The sequence below is a fragment of the Mytilus edulis genome, chromosome 7, assembly GCF_963676685.1.
Source record: "Mytilus edulis chromosome 7, xbMytEdul2.2, whole genome shotgun sequence".
Taxonomy (NCBI): domain Eukaryota; kingdom Metazoa; phylum Mollusca; class Bivalvia; order Mytilida; family Mytilidae; genus Mytilus; species Mytilus edulis.
In genome coordinates this window covers 29048622-29067705 of record NC_092350.1, presented here as the reverse complement: position 1 = coordinate 29067705, position 19084 = coordinate 29048622, and the positions used below count along the sequence as shown (strand labels likewise).

At 31.6% G+C, this 19084-nt stretch overlaps 1 protein-coding gene across 1 annotated transcript in view; it reads right to left on the bottom strand.

The window, feature by feature from the left end:
* LOC139483068 (uncharacterized) overlaps positions 1 to 19084 on the bottom strand; it is a 115471-nt gene that overhangs the window by 80821 nt on the left and 15566 nt on the right. Inside the window, exons 10-22 of the mRNA XM_071267096.1 lie at positions 18786 to 18995; positions 17573 to 17615; positions 16754 to 16917; positions 12406 to 12582; positions 11872 to 12084; positions 11429 to 11471; positions 10210 to 10373; positions 9758 to 9931; positions 8165 to 8377; positions 5217 to 5259; positions 4689 to 4855; positions 2671 to 2844; positions 966 to 1175 (exon numbers count right to left, since the gene is read on the bottom strand). Coding sequence (XP_071123197.1) covers positions 966 to 1175; positions 2671 to 2844; positions 4689 to 4855; positions 5217 to 5259; positions 8165 to 8377; positions 9758 to 9931; positions 10210 to 10373; positions 11429 to 11471; positions 11872 to 12084; positions 12406 to 12582; positions 16754 to 16917; positions 17573 to 17615; positions 18786 to 18995 — 1995 coding nt within the window. The remainder of the gene's footprint in view (positions 1 to 965; positions 1176 to 2670; positions 2845 to 4688; positions 4856 to 5216; positions 5260 to 8164; positions 8378 to 9757; positions 9932 to 10209; positions 10374 to 11428; positions 11472 to 11871; positions 12085 to 12405; positions 12583 to 16753; positions 16918 to 17572; positions 17616 to 18785; positions 18996 to 19084) is intronic.

Below are 19084 nucleotides of genomic sequence, written 5' to 3'. Positions count from 1 at the left end.
GGCAGGAAACATGATACCATTGGCTAAATGTATCACACATAATACCTTTTTCGTCCCATGTTACGGGTTCATTACAGGATCCGCATGGGAAAACTGATGTATCTGGGCCTGGATTAAGGTTTATATTATTTGATATGGTTATCAGTAGCATAGATAGGTAAGCAAGACGACATGGATGTTTAAAAGGTAGTCCTGTAGAGATTCCCATTTTATTTCTGAAGATGATGTTCATTCTGAAGTTTACAGGATATTATCATGTTTTGAAGCATTGTTATTGTTTATAATGGTAAATTGGTACCTTGGATCTTTGTATTGGTATTCAGATAGTGAAATTTTAAGGAGATGTCTAGTAACTGTCAGTGACAAGAAAATAATCAGGCTCAACATGATGATTAGCTGTAGATGTAGAAGACTGTGGTGATAAGATGAACTCACCTACATACACCCCTTCTCAACACTGTTTGTTTGCTGTCAATTCATATGTGCCACCATCTTTGTCTTTGTTGACATTGGAGACTCCGGTAAATTTCAATTTACTAATGTAGATCTGTTATGATTTCGACCGGGTCGATTCAACTGCTGGCGTAGTTTTTAATTCCATGTGGGTATATTTATCACCAGCGCAATAGTCAGCACTTCATTTTTGACATGAATTATAATTGATTTGGTTATTATTATAAATCAACTGTTTCCATAACTTTTAATTTTTCACATACTTATGAGGGATTATCTTCGCCAGAAAAAAGATCAACCTGGCTGCAATCGTCAACATATTTTGTATTTTTGGCTCAATGTTCGTCACTTAGCTATTGTTTGGGCCTTTCTAATTTAATTCATTTCATCGTCACTGATGAGCATTTTCATAGATGACACGCTTGTTTAGTGTAAAAAAATTGAATCCTGGTAGCTACATGAGTATATTTAATCCCGTTACTTTGATCTAATATTCAAGCAATATAACCTACCCCAATCAAAGTTTAACAGTGAAATGTTGTAGACCAGACTTTCAATACGGAGTACCAAATTATGGTTGCATGGATCAAGATCCAGCTTGAACAAAATAGATCTATCGATTAGTTCCACATCAACACAACATTCTACACCAGTACATGACCGCATTAGTTTACATGTTACGCCATTCCCTAACTTAGGTTTCTCAATAGTCAATGGACAATCTAAAATGTATAAATTAAAGCTAATATTATCTATTAACTAGTAACAAACTAATGCTTACTAAGGAAATCCACACAAGAAGTTACGACAAAAGGTACGATGTTTTCCCATTTTTATAATGTTCTGTTTTCGGATAGTGATGTTCCATTAACATCATCTAATGGTGTTTATATGTCACAATTTAATCACTATGCCTGCATCTGAAGTGACATTTGATATTCTGATGAACGTAGTCTACAAAAAACGGGTAAACTGTTACGTCAGGAATTATGGTACCACACATTGTTTTATTGAAATCTTCCAGGTTATGTTTTCCTCCGACTGGAAATGGTACCTATATACTATTTCTGTTGGATGATGGATGTGTACTAATTGATATTTAAGTCTAAGATACATGATTTTGTTATTATTTATTATCGGTTTAAAACTAGCTCCCAGTATCAGCGAGTCGCCACTCTCAGGTCAGTACTTCAATATTTTTGCTGCTGTTGGGAAGTAGAAATTCGGGCTACTTCCGGTATTTTTGTTACTTGGTTTTCTACGTTGTATCTACCTAATGGGTTAAGCCGTTATCAATAAATTATATTTTTTTTCATATGTTGAGATGTTTTCTCAGTGTCCAAGTATAAGGTAAGTGTTTGGTGGATGAAAGCATGTTTTGGGTAAAATTGAAAAAAAATGGCTGCTAAAATCACTATTTCACTTTCATAAATGATTTGACAAAATTAAACATAATATTTCATTGTTTGTTTTTAAATTATTTTTCGCTGCTTGTGCTTATGTAAGAAGTAACATGGATCTGGATTGATTTCAAAATTATAAAAACATGCAAAATTTATTTTTACTCGGGTAATCTTGATTTATACTTGGTATTGGGTTCCTACCATTTCCTAAAAACGACGTGTTTGAATAACTTGAATTGCTGTCTGATTGATATGTAAAATTAAGAAAGGAAATGGGGAATGTGTCAAAGCGACAACAACCCGACTATAGAGCAGACAACAGCCGAAGGCCACAAATTGGTCTTCAATGTAGCGAGAAACTCCCATACCCGTAGTCGTTCTTTAGCTGGCCCCTTAAAAAATATGTATACTAGTACAGTGATAATGGACGTCATACTAAACTCCGAATTGTACACAAGAAAGTAAAATTAAAAATCATACAAGACTAACAAAGACCAGTGGCTCCTACCTTGGGACAGGCGCAAAATTGCGGTGGGGTTAAACATGTTTATGAGTAGACCATCTCCTCTTAAGTTTTTAAAAGATTGTTTTTGTTCTTTTACTTTTTTGCCATGGCGTTGTCAAACTAGTTTTGACTTATGAGTTTCGTTGTCCCTACTGTATCGTTATCTTTTCTTCTTACATATGAAGTTATGGGTTCGGATCTTTTTTATGTATTTACAGCTATATATTGATTAAACGTGAAAGGCTAATCTAAAAAAAGGCACCCTGTTCACTGAAATCGAAAACTTTTTAGATGTGTGTATACATTTACCTTGTATCCAACCATTCACTGTTCTTTGTTCTAGTGTCTTCTGTTGATGACAAGACTTTTTTAAAAGGTATTTAGAAACACCTAGTGTTTCCATCAACAGATAGTTAGCATACACAGGAAGTTTATTGCGAAGGCTGAATTGGTTTGTCTGCATCCAAGACTTTAATGAAAAACCTAAGTAGAAAAATATATCACATCATCAATAAAATGTCTAGTAGTGTTTTTTCAGTAAGTCTGCACTTTCTATTCACTAAAATAAGTTAGTAAATTACTAAAATACATATTTAAACATTATACGTTAGTAAATTATATTACTAACACATAAGTTTTAGAAACCGTATTTTTTTTTACTTTACAAACACACTAATATATCCAATTGCCAGCTGTTTATTTTAAGATTGTGAATGGTTTTATTTTACTGATACGTTTGAAAAATAACACCCTTTCATTAATAAATCTTTAAACAATGTCATACATTTCATGTTGAATAATCTTTATATTTCCGAATATTTCGAAAAGACTGAATCTAAATAGATTTTAATATCTTTCATTTACGCAAATACTTTCTACAATTACAATTTGTCAAACCTATTACCATTAATTTGGTACCCTATGAATGTAAAATACACATTAAAATAGTACCATGTTCATACGTGTTTAACTGAATATGTATGCAATAAGCAGAATAATTGACTTCACTGGTGATAATTTAGTAATGTTTTTCAATTCTTTGCTAAAATGTTATGAAATACAGAAATTTCGTTTCCTTGAATACTATGCAGCAAGACCACAGGACACTCGTGTATCATTGTGTTGTCATTTGTGTTCATTAAAGATAGGTTGTAGATTGATTCGAGCCATATGCCAATCCACTAACATAACAAAAAAATATATGGTCGGTTTAATATCATTTTATTCCTTCATTGCTATAAATTTGTGTTTATGACCAAACTCGGTAAAGACATGTCATTATTATATTTTGATGACAAATTCAACAATCCTTACCGGTTATCTTGATTTATTTTTTCGTTACATAACCCACATTTCTCTAAATATACTACCAAAATATATCCCAAAGGAACCAGCGGTACTTGTCCTTTTCTAGATTTAGACGTTTCAATTCCTAAATAGGTTAGTCTCTGCTAAATGCTTTTTTTTATTATCAATTGTTTTTGGCTTTTAACTAGCTTTAGGTAACTGCGTAACTCTCAAATCGTACTTTCGTGATCTGTTGACACAATTTGTAATGCATTTTTGATATTTCAAATATTGCTTGATTATATTATAATTCAGCTCATTATTGTATATTTGTGTCACCTTTGAGAATTAATTGTTCAGTATGACGATATGTTTTCACGTATTTTTCAAGTATAATGAACAACATTTTTTTTTCAATTTAAAACTACCTGTGTACATTATTCTATAATTAATTTAACGCCATTTTGTCACAGGTTATAAACGTCTTTTTGACATTGATGTTACCATTAAGCGTGAAGTTTGGCAAGCCCTCATTTTGTTTTAAATGTCCTGTACCAAGTCAGGAATATGGCAGTTGTTATCAAAATGTTTGTTTCTATTGCATTGGGGTTTGTATTTGTTGAATTTCAGTGTTGCTGTTGTTCCGTTGTTTTCCTATTAATTGATGTGTTAAATGTTTGCAACAGGTTCGTTGGTTCTCCGGTTTGAATTGTTTAAACTTCATTTTGGGACACTTGATGGTTGGCTGTTTAGTTTGAGCCAAAGCTCCGTGTTTTAGGAGCTTTGAGCTATAATTGTTTACTTTTCACAAATTTTGACTTGGACGGAGAGATGTTTCATTGACATTCATACTACATCTACTCACATCTATTAGTTTAATTTTTGACAATTTTGTATGAATGAAACTATCCGTAATTTGACTAGATTCGTTTACAATGACGTTATAATCAACAAAAATGGTAAATTTGTGTAAAACGTATCTGTGCTGGAAACGTATCAACTGTCAATTATACATATATAATATGCCCCAATATATTTACCTGGTGTTTTGAAGTGCATATTCCAGTTACACTGGGGCTTAGTGATGAGCAGATCTTTGACTATTTGTGTCTGTATATAACATTGGGATTTGTTAGGTTCAAAACATACACTAATGTTAACAGACACCAAATACTCATTACTACTCTGTAATTCATCAACTATATACCTAAAAAAAAGAAGAAATGTATACAAATACGTGTTAAAGATATCGATATTTGATTTAGTTATATTACAAATGTATTACAAGAGGCTCCTGACTTGAGACAGGCGCAACAATGCGGCGGGGTTAAACATGTTTTGTGAGATCTCAAACCCTCTAGCCAAAATAGAAAAAGCAAACGCACAAAAATACGCATAGAAAAACTCAGTTAAAATAAAGTCCGAGTCCGATATCTGAATAGGTAACAAAAGAACCTAAACAAAATGACAATAATTCATTAATTAACAAAGGACTACTAGCAGTTAATGACATGCCAGCTCAGTATAGTATCACTGTGGTAAAAAATAAAGTACAAAACAATACCTACTCCATTCCTAATGTTCCTTTGATGTAGAATTCTTTTCTCTCTCCTGAAAAACATTCAAATCTTTAGTCGGTTTTGCAAATGCTTGTTCCTCAGGATCAAAAGATCGGTAGATTTGGTCTTTATAGTAAAAAAGCTAGTGTCAACTGAGGTTTTTTAAATTGACTATTTATTGAGAGTATTTTATTTTTCACGGGTTCAAAATACTGGATCATTTAGGAGGGACATATACACAGGTACTGAAATTGATAAATTTTCGTAAATATGATGATGTTTCAATTCATGTTGATATACTATTTCGATTTCGTGAAATCGTTTTTTAAGTAACAGTGACCTTGAATTTTCGACTGTTGACCAGAACAAATTTACAGCTTTCTTTACACTTAGTACTATTTTGAATCTTGAATCTGTTTGATTTTCATTTCATGCGAGCTAGAGAAACTTCTCAACTAACATGTAGTAATCAACCCCCCCCCCCCCTTTTTTTTTTGGTAACTGACCTTGACCCTATTTTCTTTTTGGGTTTTCGCTTTCCCAATTTCTCGTCTGAATAAGTCAACTAATCAAACAAGGGATATCAAAGTTATCATCTACAAAACCATTTGTTTCGGATAAACTGGTGGACAAATAAAGCAATTGAATTAAATGATATTGAGGAAGCATGATCAATATCACTTTGATTATGGTGATGGGTTGTATATCTCAAACTAATGTTTTTAAAAAAAAGGTCAATCATTTTAAAATTATGTTTTGAAGTTAACACACCAATGATCGTTGTTAAAAGATGCCTTATGTGATCTCTTGCGCGGACAGATTAAATGTTGTGGGTTAAGGTAAGGTTCGTTGTATTTAACCTAATTGCGGAATCTAAGACGAACTAATGTCAGAAATACAAAAAATTTCGGCCAAAGAATGTAGTTTCAAGCGTGCCTACAATGCATTGTTCAATTTGTTTATCATTTTAAAAAGATTCCTTTAGAAATAATAGATCAACTCTGAAATTGGCACTTACCAATAAATGTAGGTGTAAGGTAAATAAAATGTACTTATTTTTCATATTTCTGATACATTGCTGAATGTTATTTTGATATTTGTTATAAATATCTGGTTAAATTTGTATCATTATGTGAGAGCGCTTTAAATATAATTTCATACAGACTTCAATTATTAAAGATCTCCTGTAACAAATAATTAACAAGTATTGAGGTTTAGCTTAGACTAACGACATTGCTGATTTTCATTTTTCATAAATGTTTGCATACTGCTAAAAAGTAAATCTACAAAAATACTGACCTCCGAGGAAAATTCAAAAAGTACAAAATCAGTTGGCAAAATCAAAAGTCCAAACACATCAAACGAATGGATAACAACTGTCATATTCCTGACTTGGTACAGACATTTTCTTATGTAGAAAATGGTGGATCGAACCTGGTTTTATAGCTAGCTAAACCTCTCACTTGTATGACAGTCGCATCAAATTCAATTACATTGTCAACGATACGTGAACAAAACAAACAGACTCAATAAGAAAAATGTCAAAATTAGGGGTTCAGCAGTCAACATTGTGTTATCATCTTAATCACTATAAAAACAACAAATGTAACGAAGAAGCACAAAAAGGCATACATCAAATCTAGCATCAAATTTAACATCCTCATTTTGCCTATCTTGTACGATTTTATTTATCTATGTAAAATCTACCCATAAAGGATGGAAGGTTTTCAGTACTGGTGTAAAATTGCGCGTTTGAAATTCGCACAGGTAGACATAAAATAATTTTGTCGTTCAAAGTATGACGGCATACATACATGCAGAGTCACGTAAAGTAGATATAACAAAAAACAGACTTAACAGTTTTGGTAATAATAATAAATAAAATAATTATGTGGTTTAAAGTATGACGGGATGCATAAGTACAGAGTCACGTCAAATGTATATCATAAAAAACAGACTTATCAGAAAAAGTAGTATTAATAAATAAAATAGTTTTGTCATTCAAAGTATGACAAGATACATAAGTAAAAGTGATATTATTATTTATGTACTGAGATTCCGCCAATTAAGACGCACCCCTTGATTGACTGCAAGGGTACAGCGGATCCATGTACACTCCTCAGGATTAATGGAGATGTGTCCTTTACAATATTATCCCACCACCAGAACAATCCCCATCCAACACCGCCCAAGGTAGCATGTAGGACACCGGGAGGTCTGTTATTATGGTGGAGGAAGCCGAAGTACTCGGAGAGAACCACCGGGCCACTCGGTGGAAACAGACAAACCAGAGAGATATCAGAAGATTGATCTCCAGGTCAAAGTAGGGGACAACTTTGACCAACCGAGGCCCCCAAAGTACCCATTCTAGTTTAAACTCCGGTTTGAGTATCAGAGATGTGTGTGAGAGGGTGAAAATTACCCTTCTGATGTACTGATATTCTTAGCACCCCGAGTGAGAATCGAACTTGGGACCTTCAGCACTGTAGTCATCGGTCTTAACCACTAGACCACGAACTCACACATATTAGGAAATAAAATAATTTTGTCGTTCAAAGTATGATGATTTACATAAGCACAGAGTCACGTCAAATGAATATCTAAAAAAACTGACTTAACAGTAAAAGTAATATTTATTAAGACGAATGAAAGAATACTATAAAATAAATATAGGTTTAGAGCGCTTAGGATACAATTTTCAGAGTCATTGTTGATATAAACTCTAGATACAAATTTCATTAAAATATTGAATATAATAGTTATTTATGTGAGAGCGTTAACAACCGACAGATAGACGTCCAGTAATTGTATTGTTATGCCCTTTCCAACGCTGGACACAATAACTGCGCATTTTAAAATTAATTATTGTCTTTTCAATAATGCTCAATTCAAAATTTTAAGAAAAAGAAAAAACTAATACACACGTTAATTGAAAAATAAAAACCATGTTTACCTACCAAATTCAAATTCAATCAATGATTGTGTTAACCACATGTTCTCTATTCCAATGGTCAGTGTTGATTTACCAGGGTCAATCTTTAAAAAGTACATAAATGATTTGTCTAATATACCATCATCCACACAACATTTAATGTCTGAACATGATGCTCCCAAAATACAGCTACTTTCTGTATCTTTCAAACTAGGTATGGAAACTGTTTTCTTGCATTCTAAATTCAAATATAAATAATGAAAATTATTTCAACAATGTTGTGACTTAAACATATAAGCTTAAAATTATACAGTTAGAAAAAGCATCATATTCAATTTGATTCCTTGTTTGATTTAACACGATACTTAGAAATGTCCAAACATTCTATAAATTAGTTTCAGAAATGATATATTTATTATCAAAATATTGTTAAAATTGATGTTATATTGAGACAAAATAATTAAAAGTTACTGACATATGACCCCATTCATAGTTCAAAGCATCAGAGAACAGGATTGTAGGTATCTCTCGGGAGGAGGATAAGAAAAGCCGTAAAAAAATAAAATAACAAAAATGCCAACATTCGATAAAAAATCAAAATAAAAAGTTCCTAATCAAATGGCAAAATCGAAAGCTAAAAAAAATACAACAAATGGATAGCAACTGTCATATTCTTAACATGGTAGAGGCATTTTCTAATGTAGAAAATGGTGGGATAAATCTATTTTTTTTAAAGCTAGCCAAACCTTCCACTATGACATTCGCATAAAATTCCATTTGACAATAATGTGAATAAAACCAGACAGACATAATAGGGAAATTTATCAAAAATATGCGTACCATAGTCAAATTGTGTGATAATCACTATAAAAACAAACAGATATGTCAAACAAAAGAAAAACAAAAAGGCATTCAAACAAAGCACATGAGCAAAAACGAAAGACAAGAATACAAAATTTTACAGAACGTATAAGTAATGGTTTACAAAAACAAATAAAAGAACACTTTAACGCGTATTTAGGATGATAAAGAACTAAACAGTAAGCATATTTTATTAAATAAAATGTTAAAAATATAGCTACAAGGGTAAATACTTAAAACACGAAATATACAAAAGATTCAATAATTGGGATTAGGAAACAAGAGCAGTGCTCTTATATAAATCTGTCTTCCTAAATTCGAAAATAGAATTACACGCTATGAAAACATGCTGAATAGTGAACGAAGAAATATGTAACAAAATACAGTCAATGATTATAATAACAAAAGGAAAATATAAAGGGAAAATATATAGCAGAGGAAAGGGGTGAAAGGTGTTTTTAGAAAAATGAGAGTGTTATTAAAGAATGAAACAATATTTTTTTTATATAAGGGAGAACTTTATATATGCAATATAACCCTCAATCCTAGATAAGGGGTATCAAACCACATTAATAGTACTATACATTTGTAATTTGAATCCCTGTTTTTGTCAATCTCGCATTCTTCGTTTGATGTATTTGAGTTTTTGTTTTTGCCATTTGATAACAGACTTTCTGTTTTGAATTTTCCTAGACGTTCCGTATTTTTGTGATTTTATTTTTGGTAAACAACACAAACAGCCGATGTTAACCATTACCATTTTTCCATCCATCATTACTTTGCTCAAAAGTTGCAACCTTCCTCCTGCATAATGATCCATTGATATATGGTGATATATTGAGATCTTCCATCAAATGCAAAGCTGTAGATTTTGGTAAAACATCTTTATCGTTTATTTGTTTTTGTGCAAGCCACTGATTGAGGGAAAAGCCTGAGGAATAACAAATACTTAAATCAATATAAAAAAATATTGAAAAGATAATGACAGCAGAGAAGTAGACAATTATGAAAAAGTCAAAATCATTTCATTTGAAAACAACTCTGGTCTTCATTCATATATTTATAACTTAACAACAACAAAAAACCTTGGAGCAATCATTAAAGTTCAATGTTAAAAAGATGTCCATGTATATAATTAATAAAGTATTATTTCATTTAAAGCATAAATACTAGTTTAATTCTTCTGTGGTATAAGTCACTTGTTAATACCTTCTGCGTTATGCTCCCTCGAGAAATCACACAAAGGCTTTGACATCAACGAATTATTTAAAATCTGTGTTGACATGATACAAGGTCCTCCTGACTCGAAACAAACTGTTACGTTCATATTCAGAAGTAAAAATCTTTCTGCTGTTAAATCGTGTATAGAAAAACTGTAGAACGAGAAAAGTTTGACAAATCATTGGATTATTTTTTTTATATGTACATGAGTATAGTGTTTTCTTATATGTAAAAAACAACAAATTATTTTGATGTACCTGTTCTATGAATTATGTAGTTTCATTAAAGATGAATAAATGCATCTTTATGCAACTTTCTTTAAACATTCAACTTAACAGGCTTATCTAGAAATATATGTCAGGGAAACGTTTTTGTTTGAATACAATAACTTATATAACCTTTGCAACTTGCACAATCATAAAATGTATTTGAAGGAAGTTCACTCAAAATATGACGATTTCTTTAGCTCATTAGGATCACCTGGCTTTTAGGACTTTTAAACGAATTGAATTCCACATGTAAACCAATCGTTTTCAATGGGGAAAACATATAAGCTTCATGTAAAGTTCGTAATTGGGAAATGAAGAATATGTTTTTGATAGATGTTGTTAAATGATATTTAGGTCTAAAACATCTTTTTTTAAAAATTTACAATCAGGTTAAAAAATAAATAAACAAGAATGTGTCCACAGTACACGGATGTCCCACTCGCACTATCATTTTTCATGTTTAGTGGACCGTGAAATTGGAATAAATTCTCTAATTTGGCATTACAATTAGAATGATCTTATCAAAGGGAACATGTATACTAAGTTTCAAGTTGATTGGAGTTCAACTTCATCAACAACTACCTTGACCAAAAACTTTAACCTGAAGCGGGACAGACGGACGAACGAACAGACGGACGAACGAACGGACGGACGAACGAACGGACAGACGAACGAACGAACGGACGAACGAACAGACAGACAGACGGAAGAACGGACGCACAGACCAGAAAACATAATGCCCCTCTACTATCGTAGGTGTGGCATAAAAATAAATGTAAAAAACGAAAACGGTAAACAGAAGTCATTAGATGAAGTTTTATTTGTTTTACGTGGAGCTTACAAGCATAAAATAAAATAAAAATGAAAACCGAATGTAGAATAATATTAGGCTTATCTTCCGATAAATAATATACACAAGAAAACATTATAGTACTTGCCTCACAGTTACAACACCATCAAGTGACATTTTCAATATTGTTCCTAAAACATATGAATTAGTAATAACAAAAAGAAATACACTCAATATAGCTACGGTAACTGTTCACTGATTGGTATCACTAAAGTCTACTATACGAATTTTCCAAGTTCCTGTTTTTTTATTTGATCAAAATCTAACTGGTATGCTGGAAGGCAAATGTTGAGAAAACAATTTAAACTGGTTGTTTAATGGAATAATTTTTTTAATGGGTTTTCATGGTCTTTAATGTGATATGGAACCTGATTCATGTGATGAGGGTCTGACATTATTGTAATTTTTGGTTATAATGTTAGTACAAATATCACCTTCACATGGACATATTCTGAATGCAAAGGTGTTTTTTTTTTAATAATTGAGAAGCTCAATTTTCATAACGTGAGTAAAAAGACACAATAAACATACCCCATTTGTAATCAAACAAGTTCATTGTGTAATTCATCCTCTCTATTCCAACAGTCAATCTGTAGTAGCATGAATCTATGTCCATATACATATGAAACGATCTATTTAGTAGTTCCACATGTATACAACAATCAACAGCTGTACAATGATCTTGTATGTTACACGTAATATTTGATGGAAGTGGACTAAACGCATGCCGATTTGAACGGCACTCTGAAAAAAATATCAATTACAATCAATGGAATATAATGATTAAATTACTGTATGTTGTGTGTAAATTAAGCATGTGAAGGAAATGCAAACGACAAAATTTGTATATTGATTAATGTTACTATTTAGTAAATTAAGAATGTGTATGTCTTTCTTTCTATTTAACTTTTTCGTAGGACATTTCATATGGAATCCCCTAATGCTATTTTGGTACAAATCAAAAGGTAAACTTACGTATCTTTACTGAAAATATTTCATTTACGGGTTTTTGTGGTAAGTTTATAATATGATACTCAGATATGTGATAATCATATAAAACCGTACCATTTTTCAATCCATCCATGTTAGATGAGTTGAAAGACAACATACGCCTACCACATTCATCCTGTTGATAATATTTCATTATTCCTAATACTTCATTAAGATCTGTCAATACCTGGCCTGTTAGTGCCTTGGTATTTTGATAGCCTGTTTTACTAAACCATTTCATCAAGGAAAAGTCTAAAACACAACACAATGAAAGTAAATGCTATTTTCATTTCAAATATTAAATAAAACATAAATGACTACAATGGTGTTAACATCATGTGAGAAAATATTGACCTAACTGAAGAAAATAGAAGACATACATATCTGATATGTTGATAGTGCGCTGCAAAAGAGAGGACAAAAAAAAGGAAAACATGAATATGCTCTACATCCTATATATCAAGTAAATGCATAATTGTAAATATAGGAACACCATACACAGATATAATTCTATGAGCAAAATTATTCCCAAAGTAGAGAAAGAAAATGGGGAAATTATAATAAAACAAAAACATATTTTGAATGAAGTTAAATATTTTTATGACAATCTTTATAAAAAAAGGAAAACTAAAAGTACTTTAAGTGATCTTAAAATTCAAGTGTTCCTATACTTTCGTCTTAGGAAAAAAAGAAAGCTTGGAAGGTATAATTACTGTTAAAGAAGCTGGAGAAGCATTGAAAAAAATGAAAAACAACAAAACTCCTGGAACAGATGGTTTTTCAGCAGAGTTCTTGAAATATTTTTGGAAGGATTTTTAAATTTTTATTGTAAATTCTTTAAATTATGGTGCAAAAACAGGGGAACTATCTGTTAAGCTGGGGTCACACATTCACGATTTTTACTGCCGTCCTTGACAAGACCATTCCCGATTAAAATTTGTTAAAAGTCTGATCAAGATCCTGTGAATCGTGGATGGAAATTCGATTTGTATCTTTCGTCAGGTAAAATTCGACCGAGTCTGTCACGACTGCGTCCCGATTCTACCGAATGTAATCCGACAGAGATCAGATAGTGACAAGACAGTGAACCGACGCTGACGGAAGTTATCCGTTCGAAAACTGTCGGCATAATCGGGATGATCAGGTACTGTCGGAACGTAATCCTATCACGGTCCGCTCTATCGCATTGCAAACGGCTTTGTCTGGTCTCAGTCGTATTGTATTCTGTTATTGTCGGGACTTCTCCAGATCATTCCCGTTCCACAGGACACCGTCCCGAATACACAGAACATTGTTAGGAATTCGATCCGATACAGCAGAATCTGTCACGACATAGGCACGATTGTAATCCGACTAGACAAAATCGGCTGAGTTTCCCCGAATGTTACGGGACGCACCTAACTGTCGGGGTGCTTTGCCGAACTATTCGGACCCTTCCCGACCAGTAGGAATCTGTTACGAACTAAAACGATTGCGTTCAGACAATAATAGGACATTCCAGATAAATGAGGATACTAATCCGACTTTTTCACTTTTCGTGTCGTATCGCTGTCTGATCTCAAACGGGAGCAATAATCGGCAATGTGTGAACCCCGCATTACACAAAAACAAGTGATTATTACTTGTTTACCAAAAGGGAATAAACCCCGTCATTTTTAAAAAAAACTGGCGCCCTATATCTTTACTGAATACTGTGTATAAAATTGGATCAGCAGCTATTGCAAACAGATTTAAGAGTGTCCTTGATAAATTGATAAATTTTGATCAGACTGGTTTTATTAGTGGAAGGTATATTGGGGAAAATATAAGACTCATTTATGATATATTACAGTACACAGAGGAACATGAAATACCAGGGTTATTACTTTTGATTGATTTCGAAAAAGCTTTCGATTCAATATCATGGGACTTTTTGATAAATGTTTTGAAATTTTTCAATTTTGGCGAATCTATCATCAATTGGGTTAAAGTTTTTTTTACAATAATATCAACTCTGCTGTCATCCAAGGGGGAACCTTTCAGATTTTTTTACTATTGGAAGAGGTTGTAGACAAGGGGACCCCTGTCTCCATATCTTTTTACTTCATGTGTTGAGATTCTGGCATTAAAAATCAGGGGAAATAGTGACATTAGTGGTATAGAGGTCACACAGGTTGAGCATAAATTGTCACAATTTGCTGATGACACCTCTTTGATTTTGGATGGGAGTGAAAAATCTTTATAACAATCATTATTTGAATTAGACTGGTTTGCAAAAATATCTGGACTGAATATTAAGTTATTTGGTTCGGGAGCAAAAAAAATAGTACAGATACTTTATGCCCTAACATAAATCTGTCCTGGGGTGAAACTTCTTTTAAATTACTAGGAATCAATTTTGATGTAGATCCTGAAAAAATTGTTAAAATAAATTATTCTGAAAGAATTGTACACATTAAAAATACTTTAAATCAATGGTCTAAAAGGAATCTAACTGTTATAGGCAGAATAACTGTGATTAAAACTCTAGTCTTACCTATTGTAAACCATCTCATTATATCTCTGCCAAATCCCTCAGATGATATTATTAATAGAATAAATGAACTTATTTATTCATACATATGGAACTCATCTATACATAGAGTTAAGAAGGAAATTCTAATCAAAGATAATTTGGAGGGAGGTTTGAAAATGCTTGATTTGAATATGTTCATTACAGCACTTAAATCAACATAGATTAGGAGGATTTTGCAGAGAGATAGTAAATGACAAAATATTTTCATGTCAAATATAGATAAAAGAAAGTTGTTTAGTTGTGGTGTTGATTATATTAGACAACTGTATATGACAGTTAACAACTATTTTTGGAAAGATGTACTGAGATCCTGGGAAATGATTATTGAAAAAGAAAGAAAATTTACTTATGATTCATTTTTATCAAACCCACTATGGCTGAATAGTAATATTAAGATTGGTCATAAATCAGTAATTTATCAAGAATGGTTCAAAAGTGGTATTAGATTAGTAAATGATATAGTTGACCAAAATAAATCGTATATTTCATTTGACCAATTTAAGCAAAAATATAACATTAACACAGAATGTCTTAAATTTTACAGTGTTATTTCGGCAGTGAAAGAGGCATCAAAATCTTTCCCTAAAGGATCTTACAAATTAGTTTGTCCTTTTATACCATCATGTCTACAAATATTTTTAAAACATTGTAAAGGATCAAAAGATATGTATTCTGCACTGACAAGAAATATTGTTATTCTTACTGGACAGCTTAAGTGGGTTAAAATTTTAGGTGAACAGAATCTGAACTGGAAAAAGATTTTCAGACTGCCTTTTGCTGTTACTAAAATAGTAAATTACAGTGGCTGCAATATAGGATTAACCATTGCATTATTGCCACAAATCAGTATTTAATTAAAATAAAATTGTCTGATGATCCTTTATGTACATTTTGTAAATCAGATAATGAGTCTATAGAACACCTATTTTGGAATTGCAATGCTGTACAAGATTTTCTACAGGATGTTAATAACTGGTTCCTTTCCGGTGGAATAAGTCTCCCAATGAATAAATTAAACTTTCTTTTTGGAGACTTATCCAAGATATTTCCCAACAACCCATATAACATGATTTTTCTTTATATTAAACAATATGTGTATAAATCTAGATGCTTTAAAAAGAATCTCTCATTGCAAGCAATTATAATAAAACTGAAAGATATGTATAAATTAGAGAGTATTATATTGTATGTATGTCATGTTTATGTTGTAATTGTTGGAAATAAAAAAATCAAAAGGAAAAAAAAAAGGAAAAAAAAAAGAAAAAAAAAAGATATAATTCTAATGAAAATGCTATTAACAAAAACTAAACATAAACTAAACATAAACCTCATGGCATTACACAACGTCATACGTATGAAAACTTTCAAGGTAAATATTTCGTTACTTATACGCTTCAAATTTGGATAATATCTCATTCAAATGAAGGTTTTAAAGTAGGTGCTATTTCATTTTTAATTATGTTGCATTTATCGAAAATGTATAGATTTTTGAAAGTCAATATGGTGGCCAACTTCCTGGTAACAACCTGTCAATTATGCATTTAATTATAATTATAGTAACCATTAAGTAAAAAACGTTAATTAAAAATCGCGAATATTTGGCTTTAGAGTTGTAAGGATTAAACACATGTTTTTTAGAAGTTATTGATGTGTAAACCGGGCTCTTACTCACACACTTAACATATATAAAGGTCCTTCGGACTTTCTTTCTGTTAATTAGTTAATCGCACCGGTTTACACAATAATAACCTCTAGAAAAAAGTGTTTAATCCTATAGTAACACATTAACCTTCAGAATAAGGACCTTCATTTGGACATTTGATAAAGTGTTATGTTGTTCAGATATTTAGAATCCTTTCACATTCCTACCTTTTGTTTGATAATTCCTAGCCATATCACAATTAGATTTAGGCAGTTCTAAGTCATCTAATATCTTCACATTATAATCACATTCTTCATTATAACTCCAACAAATACTAATGTTCATGTTCACTATAAAGCTTCCTGTTTTAACTAAGTAATCAATTACTACACTGTAAATAATCAAAAAGATGCCACGTCATATGTTTTGCTTTACAAAGTTCCTCGTCAGATTTGGATAATTTATAACAACAGTGAAAGAGTCAATGCGTTTTGGTTGTCAGTTTTTCATGTCAACAATTTATTTGTTTGCTCAAAATTGTAACCAATAATAATAGCTAGTAACAAACCTATATCTCCTATTGCATACAGATATATGATAATTAATATTTTCAAAAAGCTACTTTTTTGTTGGGAAACATATTGTTCTTTTTTTACTCATGAAATACATGTAACTCCTTCACAAACTAAAATATTTTAAAATATTTAACAACCGACAGAATAACACATTAACTCATTAACGAATTTAGCGTATGAATTTACTATCCTTTTTTTTCAGTCAGGCGTGCTGATAATTGATTAGCCATTCTTTTTATATTGGTAATGGGATTTTATATTAAAAAAAAGACAAAATACAAGCAACTACGTCTTTACTACGTATTTAAAATTGGTGTTAATACATTATCGACAATTGTCTTAACAATTAAAAGACTTGTATGACGCCAGACAAGTGATATGCTTGGTTATTATTTCACTGTGAAATCACGGTATTTTATTGCAATCAATAATTTTGCATATTTTAATTTAGCTGATAAATTGTGTTGTTACCTAATTCTGAAAATTCCTCCTAAATGTACAGCATATTCATCACCTGCAACACCAAATTTTCAATATTTTGTATGAAACGCACAAAATTCAAATGTGGAAATAGAAATGGTCAAAAATATGACAAATGATTTTAGTAACTTTGGTTATAAAAACATAGACATGTTTATGACTCACCTGAAAAATTTCGAAATATGAATGATTTTTCAACTATATAGAAAATGACTTTAGTAACTTTGTTTATAAGCAGACAAATGCAAATGTACGCGACTTGCTTTACAATTTCATCCATCTTTATACCAAGTTTTGCAATTTATGCGACAGGACTGCTTTACGATGATAATATACGATTATCAATAGAAATTCAAAAATAACAAGATATCGTAGTTCTTAAGGCTAAGGATTATCAATTTCTCGTTATTCATTAATTTCTCGTTGTTCATCAATTATTATTTTTCGTTTTTAGATTTCCGTCTAGTAGAATGAATATTTTGTATAAAAAGAAATAACTTTGCTAGAAATACAACAGTTTGATGAATTTGGTAGGTTTTGTATATTTAATAGAAACATTGTGGTCCAAGCGACATTCTGCCTTTGTGGCGTTCGGAGATTTACTGCGGATAGACTAGTCACAATATATGGTATGAAAAGGCGAATGATCACAATGTATAACTTCTATAAACATATTCAATAAGTGTAACCTTCTGTTTTATTTTGGTGTTAAAACATTTTATATGGTAAAATTAGTTGCTTAAAGCTGACAGCACAAACAAATCACAAGCCTATTATGTTTTAAGTATTCACAATTTTAGGATTATATCAAATTTACTTCTACCGAATGATGATAATGAAGCTGGTCTTTCAGTGCCTCATTAACTGTATGTTGGTGACGGGAACATGTTTATGTGATATGAATATAAATTTGAACTTAACCGACACACTGATCCGGCGGAGTTCAAGTTTTTACTTTCTAGTTAATAAGGTAAACAGTTTGCAGGAAAATATGTCACCCTAACCGGACATATTATTCTGACTTCGAGCTGTGCAATCCTTGCTTCTTGTCCTAAAGCCGCGCTATTTTTGATGAAATGACAATGCCAATTTTAAAGTCTGTGTTTTTTTACGCGGCAGGATTTTGTATCTTCGACTTCTCGTACTCGAGTTGAAAACTCTCCAACAATACCATCGAAGCGGTGTACACAGTAAACAATCTTACCATATTTGAAATCTAGAAGTGATTGGTTAAATCCGTACTGTTCTATTTTAAGTTCAAGATTTCTATCACATGAGCTGACATGTAAATTCATCTGATAATTGCGTTGTGTAACATCGTCATGGACACAACATATTATTGAAGTACATCCTGTGTTGATCCAACAAAATATTGGACCATCCAGAACACCTAATTGAAGGAAATGTGGACACGCTGTAATGAAATTAAAAACAATAATTAAAAACAAAGAACAAGTCATTACCTAAATTAGTAAACCAAAATAGTTTTTAAAAGATATAGGT